Source organism: Salminus brasiliensis, chromosome 6, assembly GCF_030463535.1.
Source record: "Salminus brasiliensis chromosome 6, fSalBra1.hap2, whole genome shotgun sequence".
Classification (NCBI taxonomy): domain Eukaryota; kingdom Metazoa; phylum Chordata; class Actinopteri; order Characiformes; family Bryconidae; genus Salminus; species Salminus brasiliensis.
The window spans coordinates 37,428,348-37,451,083 of NC_132883.1; the positions used below are offsets into that span (position 1 = coordinate 37,428,348).

The following is a 22,736-nucleotide window of genomic DNA, read 5'->3' on the forward strand; positions in this document are numbered from 1 at the left end:
CTGAATAAACATTTGGATATTATGTATGTATAGTTTCACCAATAAGTGTGTGCGTGCATGTGTGAGTGTGAGTGTGTGTATTTTTCTCAGTACCCAGATGGCAGCCAGAGTTCCAAAAGGGCTGCGGGTTGAAGTTGCTGGAGTCCACGCGGTAGGACGAGGGGTAGACGCGGGACAGCTGCCGCTGGTTGAAGCGTACAAGGTGTGCCGGCTTCTGCTGCATTAGTTGGTGCGCCTTGGTCTCACTCAGTGATGATACCAGCCAGCTGCTACCGCCTGTCAACACAGTGCAACAACATATCACACGTGAAAAGCACACACGTGGACAGTGTTTCCAGTCCAACTCCTCATGTTTCAGATAAATCTACAATTTCACAGCTTTGAAAAAATGAGCATAAGAAGATTTAAAATAGTGTTAGATGTGTCTGTGGATAAAGATGAAAGCTGTAGAACATCAGCTGTGGTGTTCCTAGGTAGGTGCTATGGTCTCCCTGGTGGCTGATGTGGCATTTCTGGGTGGTTGCTAGGCAGTTGCTATGTTATCTCAGCCGGTTGCTATGATGTTCCTAGGTGGTTGCTCGGCAGTTGCTATGGTATTGCTAAGTGATTAATATGTGGTTGATATAGTGTTGCTTAGTGGTTGCTATGGTTTTGCTGGATGGTTGCTATGGTATTCCAGGTGCTTGCACTGGCATTGCTAGACGGTTTCCAGGTGCTTGCAGTAGAGTTACTTAGTGGATGCTAGGATGTTGCTAGGTGGTTGGTAGGCAGTTGCTAAGGTCTCCCAAGTAGTTGTTGTGGTGGCTTGGGTTCTTATCATGACATAAGAAGTGTCCTAAGGGAAAATTAGTGTTGATATGGAAAACCACAGGGCGAGTTAGACAATTTCTGAAAATTGCTGTGAGGATTTGATGGCAGTCAGCCACAAAAGAATTAAGTAGTAAGGTCAGATATCCCTCTACCAAACACTTGGCATTGGGCATGATGACCGTAGGCTCGCTCAGTGCCTTCTGTGGAGATTTTACAAACTTTGAGACTTTTGGTAGATGTAACTCCATCAACCGATTCTAAAACCTGCCTGAAAGGAGTTTTCCATAATCCTGCACTCTCACCTTGTGTCTCCAGGTCCTGCATGGCCACGGATTTGGTGTATTTCACCAGGTCAGACAGAGCCCTGGATAATTTCATGGTTTTCTTCCTTCTGTGGAAACAGTCACAGCAGGTGAACATCTTACAACACACACACACATAGGTTCACACAGGGGTGCACCTACTCACTAAGCCATTATAATCCTACCTGCTGTGGTGTAAGGGGGCTTTGGAGGCGCTGCTGGAGCTTTCCTGATCCGTGTCTGTGTCCTCAAAACTGGACGACTTCTTCAGCTTGCTTGTCTTTTTCTGCAGAACACAGCAACACAGCCATGGATCAACAACCCAACACTCCTCAAAGCAAGCCTACAGCCAGCATGGAAACGTGTGTGTGAGCACGTGTCTAATCTGACCTTGCGTTTGGAGAAGCTGCCCATGAATGACCTGGCCAGGCGCTTGTTGCTGCTGGGGTTGGCCTCATCACCCGTGTCCATTGCGTCATCTCCTTTACCCTGAAAACAAGGCACAGACAAGAGTCTCTCATCCAGGGCACTGCTTTGTTACTACGGTGAAAAGGCTGACACTTTAGTTTACACTACAAATCCAAGTCACGTCCACAAACCTCCTTTTGACACCTTAGATCTATCAGAAATAGGGCCCCTCTAAAACACTTCCTATGTGCTTCTTCAGTGTTCTCACTGTGTTCTCACTCTTCTCCTGGAGAGCTTCCTTTCTCCAAATCTAACACACCCCATTCAGCCACTCAAGAGCATCTGGGTTCCAGTAATTAGTTGGTTTAGGAGGGGTGGATAAGGGTTGGATCCAAAGCCTGCAGGAAGTCAGCTCTCCAGGGTTGGAGAGCACTGCTCTGCTCTTTTTGCCCCAAATTGGTGCGTAGTGCTTGAACCCCGACGATTGCCACTTACAATGCAATTTGAAGATGCTCAACTCTCAACATGTTCCACATCAATTTTTACAGGAAAGGTATGTAAGTATCAGCTGCGTGTCTTGGTTGCTAACAGCGATCATCTACACGTATTAACAATGTTTGCCTACTGATAGAAAGCTATTGATGAAAGAAGTCAGACTATGAGAAAACAAATCCAGCTTTAACGCTCTCAAAGTGTAGCCTTAGTTTTTCCACGTTTCTGGCATGTTCCATACGCACCACTTCATCATGGCCAGGGCTGTGGGGGGTCCGGAGTCTGGGTTGACCACCACAGAGGCCTGGTTTTAAGTCTTTGGGGTGCTGAGGTGGACTTTGCAGACTTTGCAAAATGGTTCGAGTCTGCTGCCGTCAAAACAAGACCTCTGGCCTGAAATAAGTCTTGAAATCCTTTGCCAAGGAAGCTTCTGAGTCTGACATAAACTCAAGCCCTCCCACACCTTTTTTGTTAGATGTTGGAGTAGTCAAGGTCTACCATCCCCTAAAGCTTCTTCATTAAAGAGTCCATGCTAAACTCTGAAAGAGAGATGGGTGCCGCCGTTTGCGGTTGCAACCAAAGCTCAATTTTGCATCTGGAAAGCTCTACAAGACTTCGGTCACTAGGTGGCAGCAGCAGTCTGGTTCCTCACATCATGCTGGCATCTCCAGCGCTGCCGAAGGTCGTGCTCAATAGCTCCTAAATTGCTGCATTGTGGGCTGCAAATTTTGGGCAACAATCCAAATGGGGCTGAATCATTAACCTGAAGGGTAGGAAGTCTCAAATCATTTTGTCAAACCTGTTAGAACACAACACCATCACTTACAATTAGCCAAGGAGCATGACCGGCCTGATTAGAGGATTCATTAGACACCTGATTACTGAGACCAGGAAGACGTGGAAAAGCAGAGGACGAGAAGAAGGAGGAGGAGGAGGAGGAGGAGGAGAAGGAGAGGGGGGAAGAATACTGAGAGCCAAAACAAGGATACATGGAGAGAAAAAGATTACACTGTGTGTAGGAGATTCAGTGCTAGATTGAAAGTGAATGTGACAGGGGAACCTGAGGAACCTAAAAAAAAACAAAAAAAAAAAAAACAATGCATTTCTCCTGTACCTTAAAGCAACTGCCCACTGACTTCTGCTAGCAGTGCATTGTTAGAAACTGGGTGTTCTGTCTTTCTGTGCTGGGAAACACCCTAAATGCACTGGCCAAAGTAACTGACCAAAGGCTACTGCTACAGCTGTAGAATCTAAACAAAAATGGTTCTATATAGTAGTACTGAAAAACTTCCTTCCTGCAGGTTTCAACTGCAACGCAAATCTAACACACCCCATTTAGTTGGATCAGGTGGGGTGGATCAGGGCTGGATCCAAAGTCTGCAGGAAGGTAGTGCTCTGCTCTGTTGGCCCCAAATTGGTGTGTAGTGCTTGAACCCCGACGATTGCCACTTACAATGCAATTTGAAGACGCTCAACTCTCAACATGTTCCACATCAATTTTTACAGGAAAGGTATGTACGTATCAGCTGTGTGACTTGGTTGCTAACAACGATCACCTACACTAATTAACAATGTTTGCCCGCTGATAGAAAGCTACTGAGGAAAGAAGTCAGACTATGAGAAAACAAATCCAACTTTAACGCTCTCGAAACGTGACCTTCCTTTTTTCACGTTTCTGGAATGTTAGCTTAGTTCTGATTGGCTTATGAACTTGACATGAGCTACAGCTTTGCTGGATTTGGAGAATAGGATGGATTCTGCCTCAGAGCTCCCTCTTTCCCAGAAATTGTCAACAAACCTACAGGATTAATGTCAATGGCATATTCATCTTTCAAATCCGTGAATCTGAACCTTAAGGAAGGAATTTGGTTGGAAAAAATCTTGAACATCCAGGATTGGAGAACACTTAAAATATCAACAGTAGAGCTCACAGATTGGGCCTGAACCATGAGAACATCACTGGATGGTGGGACTAATCAGGAACAAAGCTTCACTTTGCTAGGAAAGCCAATAACTGGACTGGACTGGAGCAATGGAAGCAGTATTATGACCTGGGGTTGCTTCAGCGGGTCAGGTTTAGGCTCAGCAATGTCACATGGCAATCAAATGAAGTCAACTTGAGGACGTTTCTAGAATGTTAGCTTAGTTCTGATTGGCTCATGAACTTGATGTGAGCTACAGCTTTGCAGGATTTGGGGATAGGAGGGATTCAGTCACTAACACAAGTGAGAATTTCTCAAAAACTGTGATCTGATCCAAACTGTGTTAAGTTTTGTGATCCATTACACCGCCAACTGCCACACGATTAGCTGATTAGATCATTGCGATGGTAGCAATGAGTAGGTGTACAGGAACTCCACTGTGCAAAGCCATCCACACAGCAACCATACTGCGGGAGATGAAACGAATGAGGAGGAGACTTCCTTCCCAACAAAACACCAACAAACACACTCCAGATCTAACCTCCAGCATGCAGGAGCTGCAGGTGTGTGTAGGTATTTACACGCTGTCGCTTCACCATCCTAACAGGAGAGCCATAAATAACTACAAAGCACTGCTCTGAAGGAGGAAAAACCACATTACACACACAGAGTCGCTCTTTATCATGCGATGAGAGCCTGTAATGCTGCACACGTTTGTCTTAAAGACGTGCTGCATTCTCGTAACACATTTTCTCCCTGTGATGCCGCGTGATGCATCTTCGCATCACTGAGACTGAGCACCGCGTGTTAATGACCCTTGAGGAAATTGGGAACAACTAGTGTTTTGTGGATCATTAATCACACTACAACACGCTCAGACTACAACAGCAATTATCTCCTCCGGCTGCCCAAGGTGGCTACTGATACGCCAGATAGGGAACCGAATCATACTTGCTGCGAGTCGCTAAATTACCAAGGGAGAGAGCCAATGACTCATTCTTCGCTCTATCACGGCCGCCGTTTTCTCTAATAGTCCTCTATGGGGCTTTTATTCGAAAGCTGCATCCAGTAGTCAGGAAACTTCAGCACTTCTGCTTCACTTTGTGGTGCAGTCTGAAGTCTATAAGAAGGTGGCCCTGCTTTAGACCTATATAACCCGGTATAACAACGTACCAGACCTAGAAATGCCACAGAGACTGATGGGAGTGAGGGGTACATAAAGACACTGAGAAAAAAGAAGGAGATAATGAGAGAGAGGAAGCCAAAAAAAGGTTTGGGGGGAAAGTGAGAAAGAGGAGGAGATAGATGAAGAGGGGGAAAGGACAGGGGAACAATAAATGAGAGAGAGAAAAAGAAAAGATGCGAATTTGAAGAAAGAGAGAGCATTAAGAAATTACTCTACATGCTCAGTGGACATAAAGAGAGCTTGTAGCATGTAAGGTTCTGAACCCCTTAAAAATGCCTATGGACTGTTGGCGGGCTGAAAGTTTTATTACAGATTTCTATTACCAAAGAACAGTTTCTATAGAGGTAATAAACCTTAGTGTGTAATAAGCCTTGGAGTATTAAGAGGATAATGTAATAATCTTCAAAAATATAATTTGTTGTTACAAACGATCAACCTGAATATGTCGTAAAAATGTCCAATAATGCAATACGATATTACATTATTGGTAAAAATGAACGGTCAAGACCCTATGCGTAGGCCCACACTTCAGTTCTTCACTTTCATAACAACATTACTGCAACAACTAGCATCAACATAACCCCTAAAACATAACCCTGTGGGATACCACAAAATGTTGACAAATAATTAATAATAATAATGGTTTCTGCATTAGGAATAATATATAAAATACTGAATAATAAGCCTAGGGTTCAGTGTCTTAAATGAATTAAAAAAAAGGGTCACTCTTTGTCCCTCAGTCTGTGATAGGTGCAATCGTATTGTGCTGCCAGTGTGTTAACCCCTTAACACTCCAAGGCTTATTACACAGTAAGGTGTATTACTCAGTAACTGCAGGGATTTCTGTACAAACTGCTGGGGCTGTTCTCTGGTAAAAGCACTAATAATACACTTTCGGACAGTCTGCTAGTTTTTTTGTAATAATTCCCCAATAATGTAATACCACTCAGACATGTAATAGAAGTGTGCATCTAACTTGGTCTAAAAGCATTACAACTTAATTATTACATTATTTCACCTTATTGCTTTATTAATATTATAGTGCTTTATTGCTGCCTGTTAAATGTAGAGTTAACTAAATGAATAAAACTTTTGTACCTTCTGTTCTGTTCTAAAGTTATTTACACAAGTGTAACACAAGTGGTAATATGTGTCAGGTCAATGAAGCAACCTTGTGTTGAGATGAGTTGCAAAAGGGAGAAGGATAGGAAAAGAGAGAGAGATAGTAAGGTCAGATCAACCTAAAACGATAAGGATTACAAAGTGTTTTTTTGAATTAACTCGAATTAGCTTAGTCGCAACTTACTTTTTACTTCTGTATCTCAGTGTGGTCCACAATACATATTGAGCTGAGCTTTAAAAACATTAGTAAAGGAGCTGCAGCTGAAACTGATTTCATATTTAGTAAGATGTTTAGTCTGTGGCTCTCAGTTTGTTTACTGTTTATTACCATCTGCAGGTTAGAATGTCTCCTATTATTGTGGGGGAAGCTTTCCTATTATCAGATTCCTGTGAATGCTGGCTGTGGTGTTGCTGGGATTTAAACATATGGTCTTCTGGTGCTTGACAAGCAGGCAGTTAGACAGTTGCTCCACTCTAGAGCTGTGAAACCCTATACATGTATCTGTGTCCAAGACAGAAGGGGAAAGTAAATGTATTACAATTTTATGTCGTATAATTTCACAGCTCTAAACCGGCCCTACGGTCTAACTGCTGCTCATCAAGTGTGAGGAGACCATATGTTTAAACCCCAGCAAGGGCTCAGTGCTTCACTGTTAAAAGCTTCCCAGTCTGGGGGCGTCATGTGAGTCAGTAAACCAATTGTGGGGGCTAACGCAGACTAAACATCTTATACAATATTTAAGCAATTTTAGCTGCAGCTTGTTTAGAAATGTGAGTTAGGAGATTAAGATGACCAGATGATGCTCTGTAATCAGTTACTGCATCATTTCAAGTCTGCCCTACATAAGAGACACTGAGGAAGGGACAGTGAAAGAGAGGTGTTAATAATGGGAATGGACTCTCCACTGCTTGACGTGCAGGTTGATGTAAATGATGTCACTGCCTCACCTTGGCGTCTGCTTTGTCGTCGTGCTTGCCGGATGGAGGCAGGGCTGTGATAGTGAAGCTGTCCGGGTCCTCGCGGTCTCTGATCTTCGACTCCTTCATCAGACTGTCCAACTTCTTCTTTGCTACGTTCTCCACCTGCTTCCTGTTCATGGAGGTCTAGGGAGACAAAGGAGTAGAGAGGGCAGAGGAGGAAGAGCGGGGGAAGAAAGGGAAACGTATTACAAAAGAAGACAAATCTGAAGGGAAGAACAGCCACAGTAATTGAAAACACAGAGCTGAGCTGCCCTGTTCGCACTGTGTGTGTGTGTGTGTGTGTGTGTGTGTGTGTGTGTGTGTGTGTGTGTGCTGACTGAGCTAAAAAAACACTTTTGAGCTAACCACACATTTATGTGCGTGCAGGTGCATGAAGGTCTTCGTAAGCTAAGGGCTTGCATACAGGGTGAGGGTCAGTGTTCATTTAAAGCTCTGAGCCCAACTGCAGGCAATCGGCTGATCTGCACTGTATGCAAACTGTACGGCAAAAATAATGACAATAGACCAGAAGCTCATACGGTTGTTAAAGGGAATGTTAGCCTAACTAGTGCAAACTAGTGGCCTAACAACTGGTAGTGCAAAATAGTGGCCTAACTACTGGTAGTGCAAAATAGTGGCCTAACAACTGGTAGTGCAAACTAGTAGCCTAACTACTGGTAGTGCAAATTAGTGGCCTAACTACTGGTAGTGCAAATTAGTAGCCTAACTGCTGGTAGTGCAAACTAGTAGCCTAACTACTGGTACAGCAAACTAGTAGCCTAACTACTAGTACAGCAAACTAGTGGCCTAACTACTGGTAGTGCAAACTAGTAGCCTAACTACTGGTAGTGCAAATTAGTGGCCTAACTACTGGTAGTGCAAACTAGTAGCCTTACTACTGGTAGTGCAAACTAGTGGCCTAACTACTGGTAGTGCAAACTAGTGGCCTAACTACTGGTAGTGCAAAATAGTGGCCTAACTACTGGTAGTGCAAACTAGTAGACTAACTACTGGTAGTGCAAAATAGTGGCCTAACTACTGGTAGTGCAAAATAGTGGCCTAACTACTGGTAGTGCAAACTAGTAGACTAACTACTGGTAGTGCAAAATAGTGGCCTAACTACTGGTAGTGCAAAATAGTGGCCTAACTACTGGTAGTGCAAACTAGTAGACTAACTACTGGCAGTGCAAACTAGTGGCCTAACTACTGGTAGTGCAAAAGAGTGGCCTAACTACTGGTAGTGCAAAATAGTGGCCTAACTACTGGCAGTGCAAACTAGTAGCCTAACTACTAATAGTGCAAAATAGTGGCCTAACTACTGGCAGTGCGAACCAGTAGCCTAACTACTGGTAGTGCAAAATAGTAGCCTAACTACTAATAGTGCAAAATAGTGGCCTAACTACTGGCAGTGCGAACCAGTAGCTTAACTTCTGGTAGCACATACTAGTAGCCTAACTGCTGGTAGTACAAACTAGTAGCCTAACTACTGGTAGTGCAAGGTAGTGGCCTAACTACTAATTGTGCAAAATAGTGGCCTGACTACTGGCAGTGCAAACCAGTAGCCTAGCTACTGGTAGCACATACTAGTAGCCTAACTGCTGGTAGTACAAACTAGTAGCCTAACTACTGGTAGTGCAAGGTAGTGGCCTAACTACTGGTAGCACATACTAGTAGCCTAACTACTGGAAGCACACACTGGTGTCCTAATTACTGGTAGCAGGTTTAACAAACTAGTGCAAACTAGTAGCCTAAGTACTGACAGTGACTGACCTAACTGCTGTAGTGCAAACTCATTTCACTTCTTATTTCATTTTGACCAAACACACCCTGGCTCCTAACTTTATTTGGCCCAAGGGGGGGCATAATAGAAAACATCTCTTTAATATTCAATCCAGACAGTTGAGAAGACAAATAAATCCACAGCAGGCAATTACTAGCACTTCAGCTATTTCCTTGACAACTCTAGTGACCCTGTACTGCGAGAATAGCAGTTGAGCTGCTCCCCCAAGCTGATGGAAGTGCAGGGGAACTGGCCTTGATGCCACATGCACCTGACAAGGGACCTAGTTCTGTGAGCCAGGCTGTTGAGCTGTCTCAGAACAAGGTGTTGCGCTCATTCACAGCCTCAGATGTATAACCATGTGCAGCAGAACCACTCTGTTCTTCGTGGGCTTACCCAGAAATCTATCTGTTCTGCTTGAGTGCACTTTTTTTTTTCTCCAATAAATCACCAAGCTCAATGCCCCTCTCCACAGAGGCCTACAGTTTGTATACATTTGACAACATGAGCCAATATAGTTAACACAGAAGACCCTATTACAATACAGAGGCCGTAATTTGCTTCACCTTTAGAGGTTTCAGTGATGACAACAGCTTGTTCTTAGCTTAGAAATGGTTGGAAAGGTTTTCTTGAAACTGTGGATTCTGAGCATTCAGTCCACATCACATCTGTGTTTGTAAGTAGAAGTGAAGCTATTATAGCTATATAAGGTGTCAACAATTCAAATATTTCTTCAGAATGTCATAATTACCAGATATCGACTCTGTTCCAGCTCCATATTGTTCGGTCTGATTGTATAATATGTCCTTATATACAACTTTTTGATTGGCTGTACGTTTTTTTCTGCATAGCAACAAATCTTGCTGTTTTTTTTTCTCCCCATAGGAATAAATGGAGCGCAAAAGTTTTGGCACCCTTTTTCATATCACAATAGTATAAATACACTACCCCATCCAACCACATGGGGTACCGCGGAAACTATCTGAGACACCTTAACAACAGTCTGGGATATCATAGCAACGTATCTAGCAAGATACCATAGGAACCACCAAGCGACTTCTTAGTACACAGCATAGCAACCACCTTACAACACCATAGCAAGCACCTAGGATCCCATTGCACATACCAAGCCACACCATAGAAACCACCAAGCAATCATTTAGCAATGGTATAGCAACCACCTAGCAACACCATAGCAACCATCTGGGATACCATAGCCAGAATCTTAGTTGTGCAACCATTCTTTTGTAGTTCAGCTATTTGTTCCAAGGAATGACTGTATCCACGATGTGACATATTTCTTGTCTATAATACATATTATTATTGAGTAGGTCCCTCTTGTGCCACCACAACAGATCTGGCAATTCCAGGCACAGACTCCACCAGACCTCTGAAGATGTCCTGTGGTCTCTGAAGCCAAGATGTTTGCAGCAAATCCTTTAAGTCAAGTAATTTGGGAGTGAGGTGGAGCCTCCATGGATCAAATCAATAAGCCTTAGATGCCAATGACCCTGTCGCCAATTCACCGGTTGTCCTTTTTTGGAGAAGTTTTGGTAGGTACTGACCACTGCGTACAAGAAAAACTCCAGACCTGCCTGATGTTTCGGAGATGTTCTGACCCAGTCGTCTAGTCATCACAATTCAGTTCTTCTTAAAGTGGCTCAGTTCCTTCTACTTGCCCATTTCTCCTGCTTTTAACACATCGCCTTCAGGAACTGACTGTTCCTGACTGTTCCTGCACCCCTACCTCAATAGGTGCTCGCTGAAGGTTTTGCCATGGCCTACACATCATCAGAAATCCGTGAATATCTTCAAAAGAGCCGTGCAGCAAGATAGACCAAGACTCTCACTTGAAAGGAAGAATGGCTAAAAAAATCCCTCAAACAAGAACTGAAAGAATCTTAGCTGACTAAAATAAGCATTTACAAGCTGAGATACTTGCCAAAGGGGGTCTTATTAAGTACTGGTCATGCAGTGCTTTTGCTTCAGGCTCTTTCCCTTTTTTAAAATAACTGCAAAAGTTGGAAATCAAAAAATAATCTTGTTTCAGATATTACAGAAGTGTCATCCTTATCTTCATAACTTTGGGAAATCAGGTCATCTTTTGTTCGCTTAGCTATTCACAGTAACTGAAATGTTGAGCCCCCCTGAGAAAGGCTGTAAATTCTCATGCAGAACTGCACTACGGAGCTCAAAGTGGAAACAACCGAAAAGGGCTGCTCATCCAGTGCTAAAAGCTTGGGACGCAATTTCTTTAGCTTCCAGATTGTGCCTGCTATAGGTATTTTTGGTTGCGGTTAAATATGATCTGCACTATTTGCTGACTTTTTTAGTCAGATTAGTGGTGTTTGCTAGCTCTGCTGTGTTCTGATACTCACTGTACTGTACTGATGCACTCTCGAAAAGGGCCGGCTGAATAAGGAACTACTGCACCCTGTGCCTGAGAAGCCTTGCGCAAAGCTGCTGTATTCTTTAACTTGCAAACATGATCTGAACAGCTCTCAGGATCGGCTAATTAAAGATGTATCAGCCAATATCAGATTTTGGCTGAGAATCATTCGATACCAACACATAACCAATCGATTGGGCGTGCATATAGCTCCAAAGCTACAACCAGCTGTTCAATAAGCACTGTAATTTAATAACTTATATTAAATATATTCAATATATGCATATGTTATTAGGAAGACATTCTACAGTGTCAAGACTCAGAGATAATAAAGCTTTTACTTTTTTCACACAAAATATTAAGCAGTAATTGATAAGGGAATCGATAAGGAATCAATAATTCCACTGATATCAATAAAATCTTTTATTTTTAAAAATATATGTATCTGAATATAAATAATGTAAGGGAAATAAAAAGATTGTATACATATATATCAGCATATACATACATATCATATCATATATATATATATATATATATATATATATATATATATATATATATATATATCATCATCAACATATATATGGAAGTCAATATTTTTACATTGACTTCCATTGAAAAGTCCATTGAAAAAGGTTTTTTTTGCCCTGGATGTGTTCAAGTCCCTCACCATCTCACCTGATTTAACACAGCTAGGCTGTGACTTACCAAACCAAGTGTAGGATGATAACTATAAATGATACTAGACTCTCCTGAGGAGAACTTTGGGTATGTTGGAATGAGCACATGATGTAAAAGCACAATTTTAGTATTAATGTTATTTGTATTTATTCCAATATTAGTGCTGTACTGAGCAAATACGCACTTACTGCCCAGATAAGTGCTTGATATCTGAATCATGTGTGGGAAATAAAAATATTTTATACATACATATACATTTATAACATCTCCCAATTCAATAACCTCAACCACCCCACCACACCCACATCCTCAGTCCACAAATGCGAGACAAAAGGAAGCAATGCTGTCGTTACATGCTCTGCTTTATCGCGCTTCGTTCAAATACCTCGGAGAACAGTCTCCTGAGCGGCTCTTAATGCCTTTTCAGGCTGTGGAGACTAGTGTTCCCCACTGAAATATTTATTATATTACACAGTGTCTTCCAGCTTGGGAGAGAGATGGAGAGAGAGAGGGGTGGGAGAGAGACAGAGAGGGAGAAGGATGCACGCGAGATGCTTTGCTTTGAGCTCCATTTTCAAAGAGAATTGAAAATGGAGACAAAAGCGGAAGTCGTCAAGCGCTTTTGTTTTTAAACAAGAAAGACTCATCTGCATACAAGCGGATGCTGCCGTTTCCAGTGTGTACTGTAAATAGTCAGCATCGACTGATGCGCTGATGCGAGCGCTGGGAACAGCTCCAACTGGGATGGAGTGCAATACAGTATATTTTGAAGTTGATACATAATGAAAAATTCTACTATAATTAAAATATTATATTATAAAATATAATAAAATATTGAGTTGAGTTGGAATGAAATATTTCTACAATGACTTCCATTGAAAGGTAGTTTTTTTTCCTGGATGTGTTCAAGTTCCTCACCCTCTTACCTGAATCAACACAACTAAGCTGTGACTTACCAAACCAAGTGGCAGCAACAAATCTCATCGGGGAATGTGAAGGCCTGAATTTTGGGCACTCAGAGAGAGACGGGGCCTCATCAAAAATGAACGACTCTTTTCAAATTTCACTTTGCACAAAAAGCCTTAGGCATCCAAATCTAACAGAGTGATATGACTGAACTTTACCATTAAAATAACAAGGAACAACGAGTCTCTAGCCACGCCACGCTGCACCCACTATTGCACTGCTTACTTACTTAACCAGCCTTAACATGTTCCTTAAATACACATATTCACCTGATCTACCTGTTAGTCATATGGTTAACACTGGAATTAGCATAACAAAGAGCTGTAAAACACCTACCGCTTAAGTGTGACAGAAGTGAGAGGGCGAGAGATAAAAAGGGAGGCGAGCGAATAAGGGAAACAGAAGGAGAGAAAAAAAGTTAAAGGAGGCAAAGAGTAGAAAATAGAAAGAGCAGAAAGACAGTGCGAGACAGAGAAGGGTGGTGCAAGAGTGGAAAGTGGAAAGAGAAAGGGACAGAAAGAATAGAGGGATAGAAAGAAAGCAAGGTAGAGAGAAAACGAGTAAGGCTTGCGTAATGCGAGGAAGGAGGGAGGCCCAAGGTCTACTAAATTCATGCCTAGTCTAAAAACACTGCTCATCAATTGTGCTGTGCTGGATCCAAATTGACGCTCAGTGCATGGACCTCTGATGATTGCCACTTGTAATATAATAGAAGAGAGAATGAGACAGCATTGAGACAAGGAAGAGAGAGAGAGAGAGAGAGCGTGAGAGAGAGAGACCCCACATCCAGTCTGAAAACATGGCCCATCATTTGTGCTGTACAGGACCCATAAAACGGCCCAATGCTTGGACCCCGATGATTGCCACTTGCAATATAATTTGAAGATGGCAGCCCAGCTCTCATAGCTGCCAGGTGTGTTAAATGAGAGAGCATAAGGGGAAAACAGGAGGGACAGAAAGAACAGAGATGAAAGAGACAGCAGCAAAGAGAAAAACGTGTAGAACGGAAATAGAGAGAAAAGGAGAATGAACGAATAGAAAGAAAGTAGAGAAAAAGCAAGAGAGACAAAGGGAGAACAGAGAGCAGGAAAATAAAGGGACAGAAAGAAGAGAGAGAGAGAGACAGAGAGAGAGAGAGAGAGAGAAAGAGAAAGAAAAAGAGAAGAGTATGTGTGTGAGTACCCTGGAGAGCTCCTGAGCCCGAAGGCAGGCCCAGGATCTGAGCTCCAGTCTAGCAAGAGGAAGAACTGTAGAGCACTTACGTCTCCGTTCATCAGCTTGCAGTCATCCTCCATCTCATCTGCACTGTCCTCGTCTGACACATCGCCCTCCTCTGCGTTCTCGTCGATGTTCGGGGGTAGTTTCTTACCCTGCACACACACACACACACATACATATACATGGCAGAAAGAAAACGTAAGACACTAATGCAGATGAAAATATGGCAAACAGAGCACAATTGTTAGCGTACTTTCAGCTGAGTTTGGACACTGTCTAAAAGGACACTGAGGCCCGACAGGCTTGATTCCATTAAAACAAACCCTGATATAACTGGTCTGTTAGAGGGCTGCGACCCCGTTAGCAGGTGGGTCTCAGACCCCAGCCAACACTTTGATATCTGTAAAACGTAAGACCGGATATTTGTGAAAACGTAGCCTTTCCTCTGTGTTTTAGGCTCCCGTCTACATGAAAAACAAAGATTTTTAAAATACTTCAAGGGTCTCCAAATGGCTCAGTGATCTAATGCTCTACCACTACAGCCCAGAGTTCAAATCCTTGCCATTAGCAGCCAGAGTCAGAGAGAGCACAATCGGCCATGCTCTCTCCAGGCACGTAGATGGTCCATCATTCCTAAGCGATGTTGGCTGGCACAGGTTAGCCGGTTAGTCTGTTAGCTGGTGTGTTAGCTGGGGGCCCTACAAACCACATTGGAATCAAAGGAAATTGTCTCATATACATTCTAGCTAATACCAATCAATTAAAATGTGTCTTAATGGATCCTAATGGAGGCAAAAACAAATGGCTTTACATATATATCTTAAGTAAACAACACATAACTCCCAGTGAGTTCAGTGGAGAAGGATCTCAGGAGACTACCTAGACCAAGCAGGCCTTACTCAAAGAACAGCTCCCAAATCCACCAATTTGTTATCTTTCGTCCCTGATAAAGGCTAATCGTCTCCTTTGTCACAATCCCTCATTAAATGGTATAAACAAAGCCCCACAGACTTTGCCACCAGCCAGCAGAATGAGGGAAGGAAGCTTGTGTAAGGTCTGGAACACCGGCGAATGAGACCCAGGGGGCTCGTCGGCTTTCCGACATACTTATCAGTAATCGTTTGATTGACAGGCCCATAATAGCGTTCCTGCATGCTGCCCAGCGAGACGGAGCGGTGGTCCGTGGGGAAGCTAACAAAAGGACAGGTAGGTGATGGATACCGGTATGAAAAAGCGACAATCAATTCCTTGCGGCGTTAGAGGAGCGCCCGCGCTGGAAGAAATACATTCTAAACTGTTTAACAATGTAAGGGCACGCTAGGTTGCTGCGATAACTGTCTGAGATGGGTGGGGGTTGGACGCTCGAATGTGTCACTGCTTCCAGTCAGGAAGACACTGATTAGCTTTTATTCAGCTTTTTGCCTGTAGAGCTGCTTTAGTTTCCATGCTATTTTGATTCAGACTGTGCAAATCAAGCTCAGTGCTGAGCACCGCAGCCCTCTAATGTCTGAATCCAGCTCAAATCTTTGACAATTTTGTTCCTGTACACTTTTAAAATCATCCATTAGCAGACCTTTGTTTGGGCCAATGCATCCTAGCTGACAAGTCGTGCATATGATTTGTAAGTTTACACAGAATGGCCACTTGGAAAACCCCTATTACGAAGAATGGAGGCCTTATATGGAATAGTGAAATTAGGAATGTACATACAGTGAACCTCAAAGACTGCTGTCTTCTTGCTAAAAAGAAAATCCCACATACTTAATAAAGAAAGCTGTAAAACGGGTCAATCACAGTTGCTTGACTCGTTATATTCTATATGGACAAAAGTATTGGGACACCTGCTGATTCATTCTTTCTTCTGAGAGTTCATTCTGATTTTACTGGAATAACTGCCTCTACTGCCCAGGGAAAAAGGCTTTCTACTAGATTTTGGAGGAGAATTGCTGTGAGGATTTGATTGCGTTCATCACCCCACCTCACCCCCAAACCCCTCAACTCATCCCAAAAAATATTGGATGGCATAGCATCATTCCAGAAAACACAGTCCCACCAGTTCCACTGGCTCCACAGCCTAATGCATGTTTATCTGCTGCAGAGAGTCCTATTCTTTTGGCAATTTTACACACACCTAGCCCACTAGCAAAAGCCCTGCTAGCTCTAGTCAAAGCTGGCAAAGCAGTAAAACGCTGGGGCCACTTCATGAGAATATGGTGTGTCAGCTGTCAGTTTTCTGAGATTCCCTCTCATCATCACCCTCAGACGCTGCTAGTTAGTGCACCTCAAACTTGTGCTAGGCTAAAAGCTAACCCTGCTACAATCTCTTTAGCTGGCTAACCTCACATTGCACCAAGAGGACACCAAGAGGGCATGCAGAGGAAAGCAACACTATCCGACCCGGATAATTACAGTGTTCTGTTTACAGTGCTAAAAGGTACACTATTCTATGTGGCTCATGTGAGCCATTGCAGTGCCATAAACCAGCCAATAAAAGCAGAGCTCATCATTCAGCCCACCTTAAAAAGAAAAATAAGGTTTTTGTAAGGTTGTAAAAAACAAAACAAAACACATATAGGCATTTTTCACCCCAGACAAAGTCACATTCTTACTATTTATACATTCAGAAGAGACTTGGCTATGGCACAATCAACCTTGTATTTGATATTAGCATGTCACAGTATGTCCACTATCTTAAACCACACTTCACCACTGCAAAATAGGTCATTTCCCACTTAATTCCTTTCATGTTTCATTCGAGGTTGATGTACTGTACCTACTGGTCACAGGATTCACTGGAAAACATCCTAACCGCCTAAAGCACAAGCAAAGCACTTAGCTCAATAATGCACACGCACGCATTGGGGAAAAAGGAAACAGTGAGCTTAAGTGAGAGCATCTGGCACAGCCAGCCTCGCCGCAGCTCAGGGAGTGTGGGTTTAGGCTACAGCTGGAGAGCTGCTCGCTGACCCACCGCCAGCAACCGAGCAATTTGTCAATACTGCCCACTGGCCCAGTTTATGCTTCGGGGCCAGCTCTCCTGTGTCCAACGTCAGGCGGCTTCCAATTATAGGAGCGGATCTGCTGCGTGGTGCTACACCTTGCCTTCAATAGCCTGTTTTTTTCATGATAGTCTGAAAGCAGAAGCTCTGCGGAGTCACATGATTATACAGTAAGATACAAGAAAGGCGAAGGCACACAGCGCTGGCTACTGTAGAGGCTATCTGAGACTCAGACAGCATGAAAACTGGACTAGTCGTCTTCACAGAATATATGACACAATTTAGCAGGAAGATGCCTTTTTATCAGTAATTTGTAGTTATTTAATTGGCCAATTATATATATATATATATATATATATATATATATATATATATATATATATATATACACACACACATAACAGCACATTAGCCAACACTGCTAATGCTTGTATAAGCCTAATCTTGGCAATAAACCAGCTTTTATTTTATTCCAGGTCATTTTGGAGCATTTCTATTGGTCCATTCATTATGAAATTTTGAATGAAAAAAGGAGATACAAGGGTTTTTTATAGCCTTTTATAGACACCTTTTTTTCGGTACAGAACACTAACCAACTGCAGGTTTTCCTAACCTCTTAAATGCAGTGACTTTGATTTCATTCCAGGGTTAATTACTCTGTTATTTATATTATATTATTTATTCATTTATGAAGTGGGATATATATATTATTAAGTTATATATTTTTTACATTTAAGTTATTTCTTTATTTAAGCTCCATCTATCAGAAAGGGGATACTGGCTTCCCACCACAAGCAAAAGCTGTCTGAACTCCAGCCAAAAGTCTCAGGTTCTGTCCCCTCCCTCCCTTCAGAAATCCGGATTATGGATATAAATATTATTTTTATTAACAGAAGTAATGAAATCTGCATTTCCTGAAGCTTAAGCTGGTTCTTACAGCTGCAAGACAGTCACTAAGTGATCACTGGGGTGACTGTTCTTGATAAGTGGTTGCCATAGTACTTCGCATATTTTCAGGCAGCCTATTCATTCCTTTGGGAAAAAAAAACATCTGTAAGAACCTGTTGCTATTTGGAAAGCGTACACTCAAAAAAAACCTTAAATGAATGCATTCAATGAATGCTGCTTTAAGTTGCACCCATTGCTGACACAGATGTGCAAATACACACACACATATTGTCTAGTCCCTGTAGTGAAGTATTGCCAATAAAATAGGGGTCTCTCATGCAGAACCAATATATGAACCTATTGGCACCATACACAGGAATGGACTAGAGGGGTATAAAGCCCCCCAGCATTTTGTCAACATAGTGTCTCTTGAAAAACTGTGGGACGAGTTAGCTGCAAATGAAATGGCAGAAACATAATAAATAAAAAAGAAATAACATACATTAGATAACATATTATTAGAAACATATTATTTAAATTGGATAATATATTAACCATAGTGCATAATACCATAATGTGTAACTCAGTGGTGTAAGTGTCTGGCTAACAAGTTGCTTTACCTCCTGTTTTTTGAGCTTGACATGATCCCAGTACTGATCTTAGACCTTATTTCTAAGCCCACACTTATTCCTCACTTCTTAAACTACATTACTGTCATAATTAACACCAATTTCATAGACCCTAAAATAGAACCCTGTGGGACTCCACGAGATATGCTAAACAAAATTATTCAAAACAGTTTAGAATTAATGTTAAACTTAGGCTTAGGCAGAGTTTGAAAGCCATATTATCTGGGGTGATTATGACTGAGTGAAATCAATTGCCAGATATGCTCTCACCCTAGCTGACAAGTGTAAAGGATGATGTGCTTTGTGTGCACTGGTCTGGTAATAGATGCTGTTTAAGGAATATTAATGTTCCATCATGACAGCTGAACATCATTCTCAATAGTTTTGTCTCATGTTCATGATATAACTGAGCTGAACTGTCAACACAAAAACACACTAAAATCAATGTTAAGTCAGTCAACAGAGTGTCTAGCTGATCGATCTACAAAACGAGAATGCAGCTATGGCCGCAAAGGTCATGGGGGTGGATTTCTGGGCCTTAGTGATGGATTTACAGTACACCACACGCACTGTGGAGCCCTAACTGCAAGCAGGCCGAGCGTGCAGATAGTGCCCTTCCTGAAAAAACTTCAGGCTGCAGAAGTAAACAGTAAATTTCCACATCCAAATTCCTATTTTAGCTATTTTCTGTTGTTATAATAGGGAATTTCTATAGTTAATAAATGTATTAATCCACTGCTTTAACAATAAAAGAGAATAAAATATTACATATAAATATTTTATGACATTATTTAACAAGCTGTTTCGTTTTATATATGCGCTCTCTAGTTCTGTCATTTCTCTTTTCCAGTGACTATCACTTCTGAAACATTGTCATTGTGTTAACTGTCCATTATCGCCAACATCCGATTACCTCATCATATCGCCTATGTCTATTAAATACTGTTGTTTTTTATTTTGTTTGTACAAATGTTCCCTTTTCCCTTCTCAGTTTGGTGCTGCCAATGAACTCCCTCTATCACTAGCAATGCTCCCGACACTTAACACATGTCTCCTTCGATACATGCAATGCCAGCCATTGTCAGTGGCATTGCCAGGCAGCTAACACCCCCAGCTCTGCCACACCAGCAAACAGATGCCTGTGCAGGCCAACATCGCTTAAGAGCGATGAGGGTAGAGAGCGCCATCTACCCACACGGAGACAGCACAGCCAATTGTGCTCTGTCTGATTCAGGCTGCTGATGGCAATATGGCATGGCTCCAGATTCGAACTCACGATCCCCAGGCCATTAGCGCACTGGACCTCTGAGCCACTCAGAACCGCATAAATACAGTTTTTCATAGTATTTTTTTTTTAAATATACCACTATTAAAATATGACTTATGCTATTACTTAACTAACAGCCACTAATAACAAAATGATTACCTTAGAACATTAAATTATAAAGTGATATGTATTGTGTATCATGAAATCACTACTTTCTTACTAATTTCTAGCTATGAAATTTAATTAAATTAAATTTTTATGTCCATTTTCACTTTTACATTGTATGGACTTTGGACTTTAAATGAATAAATACCTTTTATTAGATTCCATTCGCAAGACAAGCATATATCATAGTGCTATGGAGTAAAACTGATACTGGTCCTGTCTTACAATGAGCTGATACCTAAAATGGTGCAAAAATGTACAATCAGTACAGTATTTACCTGACAGCCAAACCATGTCATCCTCAAGCTTTGTTCTTTGCAAAACTCCCAGTGGTCGCATTTGACTTGCAAATGATGAGCTGCTTGTGTAATTGCAGTAGCATTAATAACATAAAAAAACATAAAAGCTGACCTTGACAAGGATTTTGCCTTTGAGGGCATCAGGCGAGGGCAGGAGTCCAGACTCGTCAGCACTGACTGAGGACAGGTCCAGCTTCTCCCCCAAAATCTCCACCAGATACTGAGCCATCTTCTTCTGCTGGGGAACACTGCAGTGGTTCTCTATGGACAGGATCACAGGATACCTAAAAAAGACAAACGCAGTGTTTAGACAAGACAAGACAACCACATTCACCATTAGTGTTGGACAGACTGGTGAGCACACAGTGGGCAGCCATCGCTGCAGCACCCAGGGAGTACAGAGGGTCATGCTCAACAGTGACAGATTGCCAAGCCTGGGTATGGGACCCACAAACCTGTCATCAATAGCCCGGTGCTCTAACCACTGCTCCGCAAAATCAGTGCAAACGCAGTCCCCAAACAATAGAAATGATACAGTCGAGATTCTTATGTTTGGGTAATCTGCAGGGGTCAGCACAACCGCAATGCTATGGCTGAGTCTGACTCTGGGTGAATGTTAACTGTTCTAGTTGATTTTAGCTAGATGTTAAATACTCTAGCTGATGTTATCTAGAACTATTAAAGTTAATGTTGGCCAGATCTTAACTACACTAGCTGATGTTATCTAGAACTACTCAAGTTAATGTTAGCTAGATCTTAACTATTCTGGCTGATGTTACTAGATGGTAAATACTCTAGCTGATGTTAACTAGAATTACTCAAGTTGATTTTAGCTAGATCTTAACTACTTTAGCTGATGTTATCTGGAACTACTTGAATTGATGTTAGCTAGATCATAAGTACCAGATGTTAACTACACTTGCTGATGTCAACTAGATGGTAATTAGATGGTAACTCTAGCTGATGTTATCTAGAACTACTTGAGTTGATGTTAGCTAGATCTTAAGTACCAGATGTAAGCTAGATGTTAACTGCTCTCGCTGATTTTATCTAGAATTACTTAAGTTGATGTTAACTAGATGTTATCTACTCTAGCTGATGTTAACTAGATGTCATCTACTCTAGCTGATGTTAACTAGATGTCATCTACTCGTACTGATGATATCTAAATGTTATCTGTTCTAGCTGGTGATATCTAGATGTTATCGACCCTAGCTGATGTTATATAGATGTTATCTACTCTAGCTGATGTTATCTTGATGTTATGTACTCTAGCTGATGTTATCTAGATGTTATTTACTCTAGCTGATGTTATCTAGATGCTATCTACTCTAGCTGATCTTAACTAGATGTTATTTACCCTAGCTGATGTTAACTAGATGTTATCTACCCTAGCTGATGTTAACTAGATGTTATCTACCCTAGCTGATGTTAACTAGATGTTATGTACTCTAGCTGATGTTATCTAGATGTTATCTACCCTAGCTGATGTTATCTAGATGTTATTTACTCTAGCTGATGTTATCTAGATGCTATCTACTCTAGCTGATCTTAACAAGATGTTATCTCATCAAGCTGATGTTATCTAGATGTTATCTACTCTAGCCGATGTTAACTAGATGTTATCTATTCTAACTGATGTTAACTAGATGTTATCTACTGTAGCTGACGTTATCTAGATGTTATCTATTCTAACTGATGTTAACTAGATGTTATCTACTCTAGCCGACGTTATCTAGATGTTATCTACTCTAGCCGATGTTATTTAGATGTTATCTACTCTAGCTGATGTTATCTACATGTTATGTACTCTAGCTGATGTTAACTAGATGTTAACTAACCTAACCCCAGTACTATCATCTAAAAGAGAGTCTACGATTACCTGATCGGTAACTCTTAAGGTTAAGCAAATACCAAAATGATATGAAATGCACAGCCCTCTTTCACATGGTTTTTTTAAAGGCCAGTGTTGTGTTAATAGGCTAATAGGGCATCCAAATAAAGGACAGTAGTGGCAGTGCTAAATTTGACAACATCCTTACTTATGAATAAGCAGATTTGCTCCCATGATGCTACTTCACAGTACACAGTAAAAGTGATGTAAAAAAAAGATGAGAACCAGTTTAATGCAAAAATGTCTACAAACACATCATTATATGCACATTTTCTTTGTTAACGTTATCTTGGTAAAAGTCTCAGTGATTTCTATCACAGCATTAAAAGAGGCACAATGCAGTCTTTTATTATTGG

At 41.7% G+C, this 22,736-nt stretch overlaps 1 protein-coding gene across 4 annotated transcripts in view; it reads right to left on the reverse strand.

The window, feature by feature from the left end:
- plch2a (phospholipase C, eta 2a) overlaps positions 1-22,736 on the reverse strand; it is a 176,547-nt gene that overhangs the window by 14,978 nt on the left and 138,833 nt on the right. For all 4 annotated transcript variants that reach the window (XM_072682283.1, XM_072682285.1, XM_072682284.1 and 1 more), the window contains exons 9-15: positions 20,599-20,770; positions 14,284-14,391; positions 7,191-7,346; positions 1,503-1,601; positions 1,298-1,398; positions 1,113-1,201; positions 94-276 (exon numbers count right to left, since the gene is read on the reverse strand). In XM_072682283.1, the coding sequence (XP_072538384.1) occupies positions 94-276; positions 1,113-1,201; positions 1,298-1,398; positions 1,503-1,601; positions 7,191-7,346; positions 14,284-14,391; positions 20,599-20,770 (908 nt within the window). The remainder of the gene's footprint in view (positions 1-93; positions 277-1,112; positions 1,202-1,297; positions 1,399-1,502; positions 1,602-7,190; positions 7,347-14,283; positions 14,392-20,598; positions 20,771-22,736) is intronic.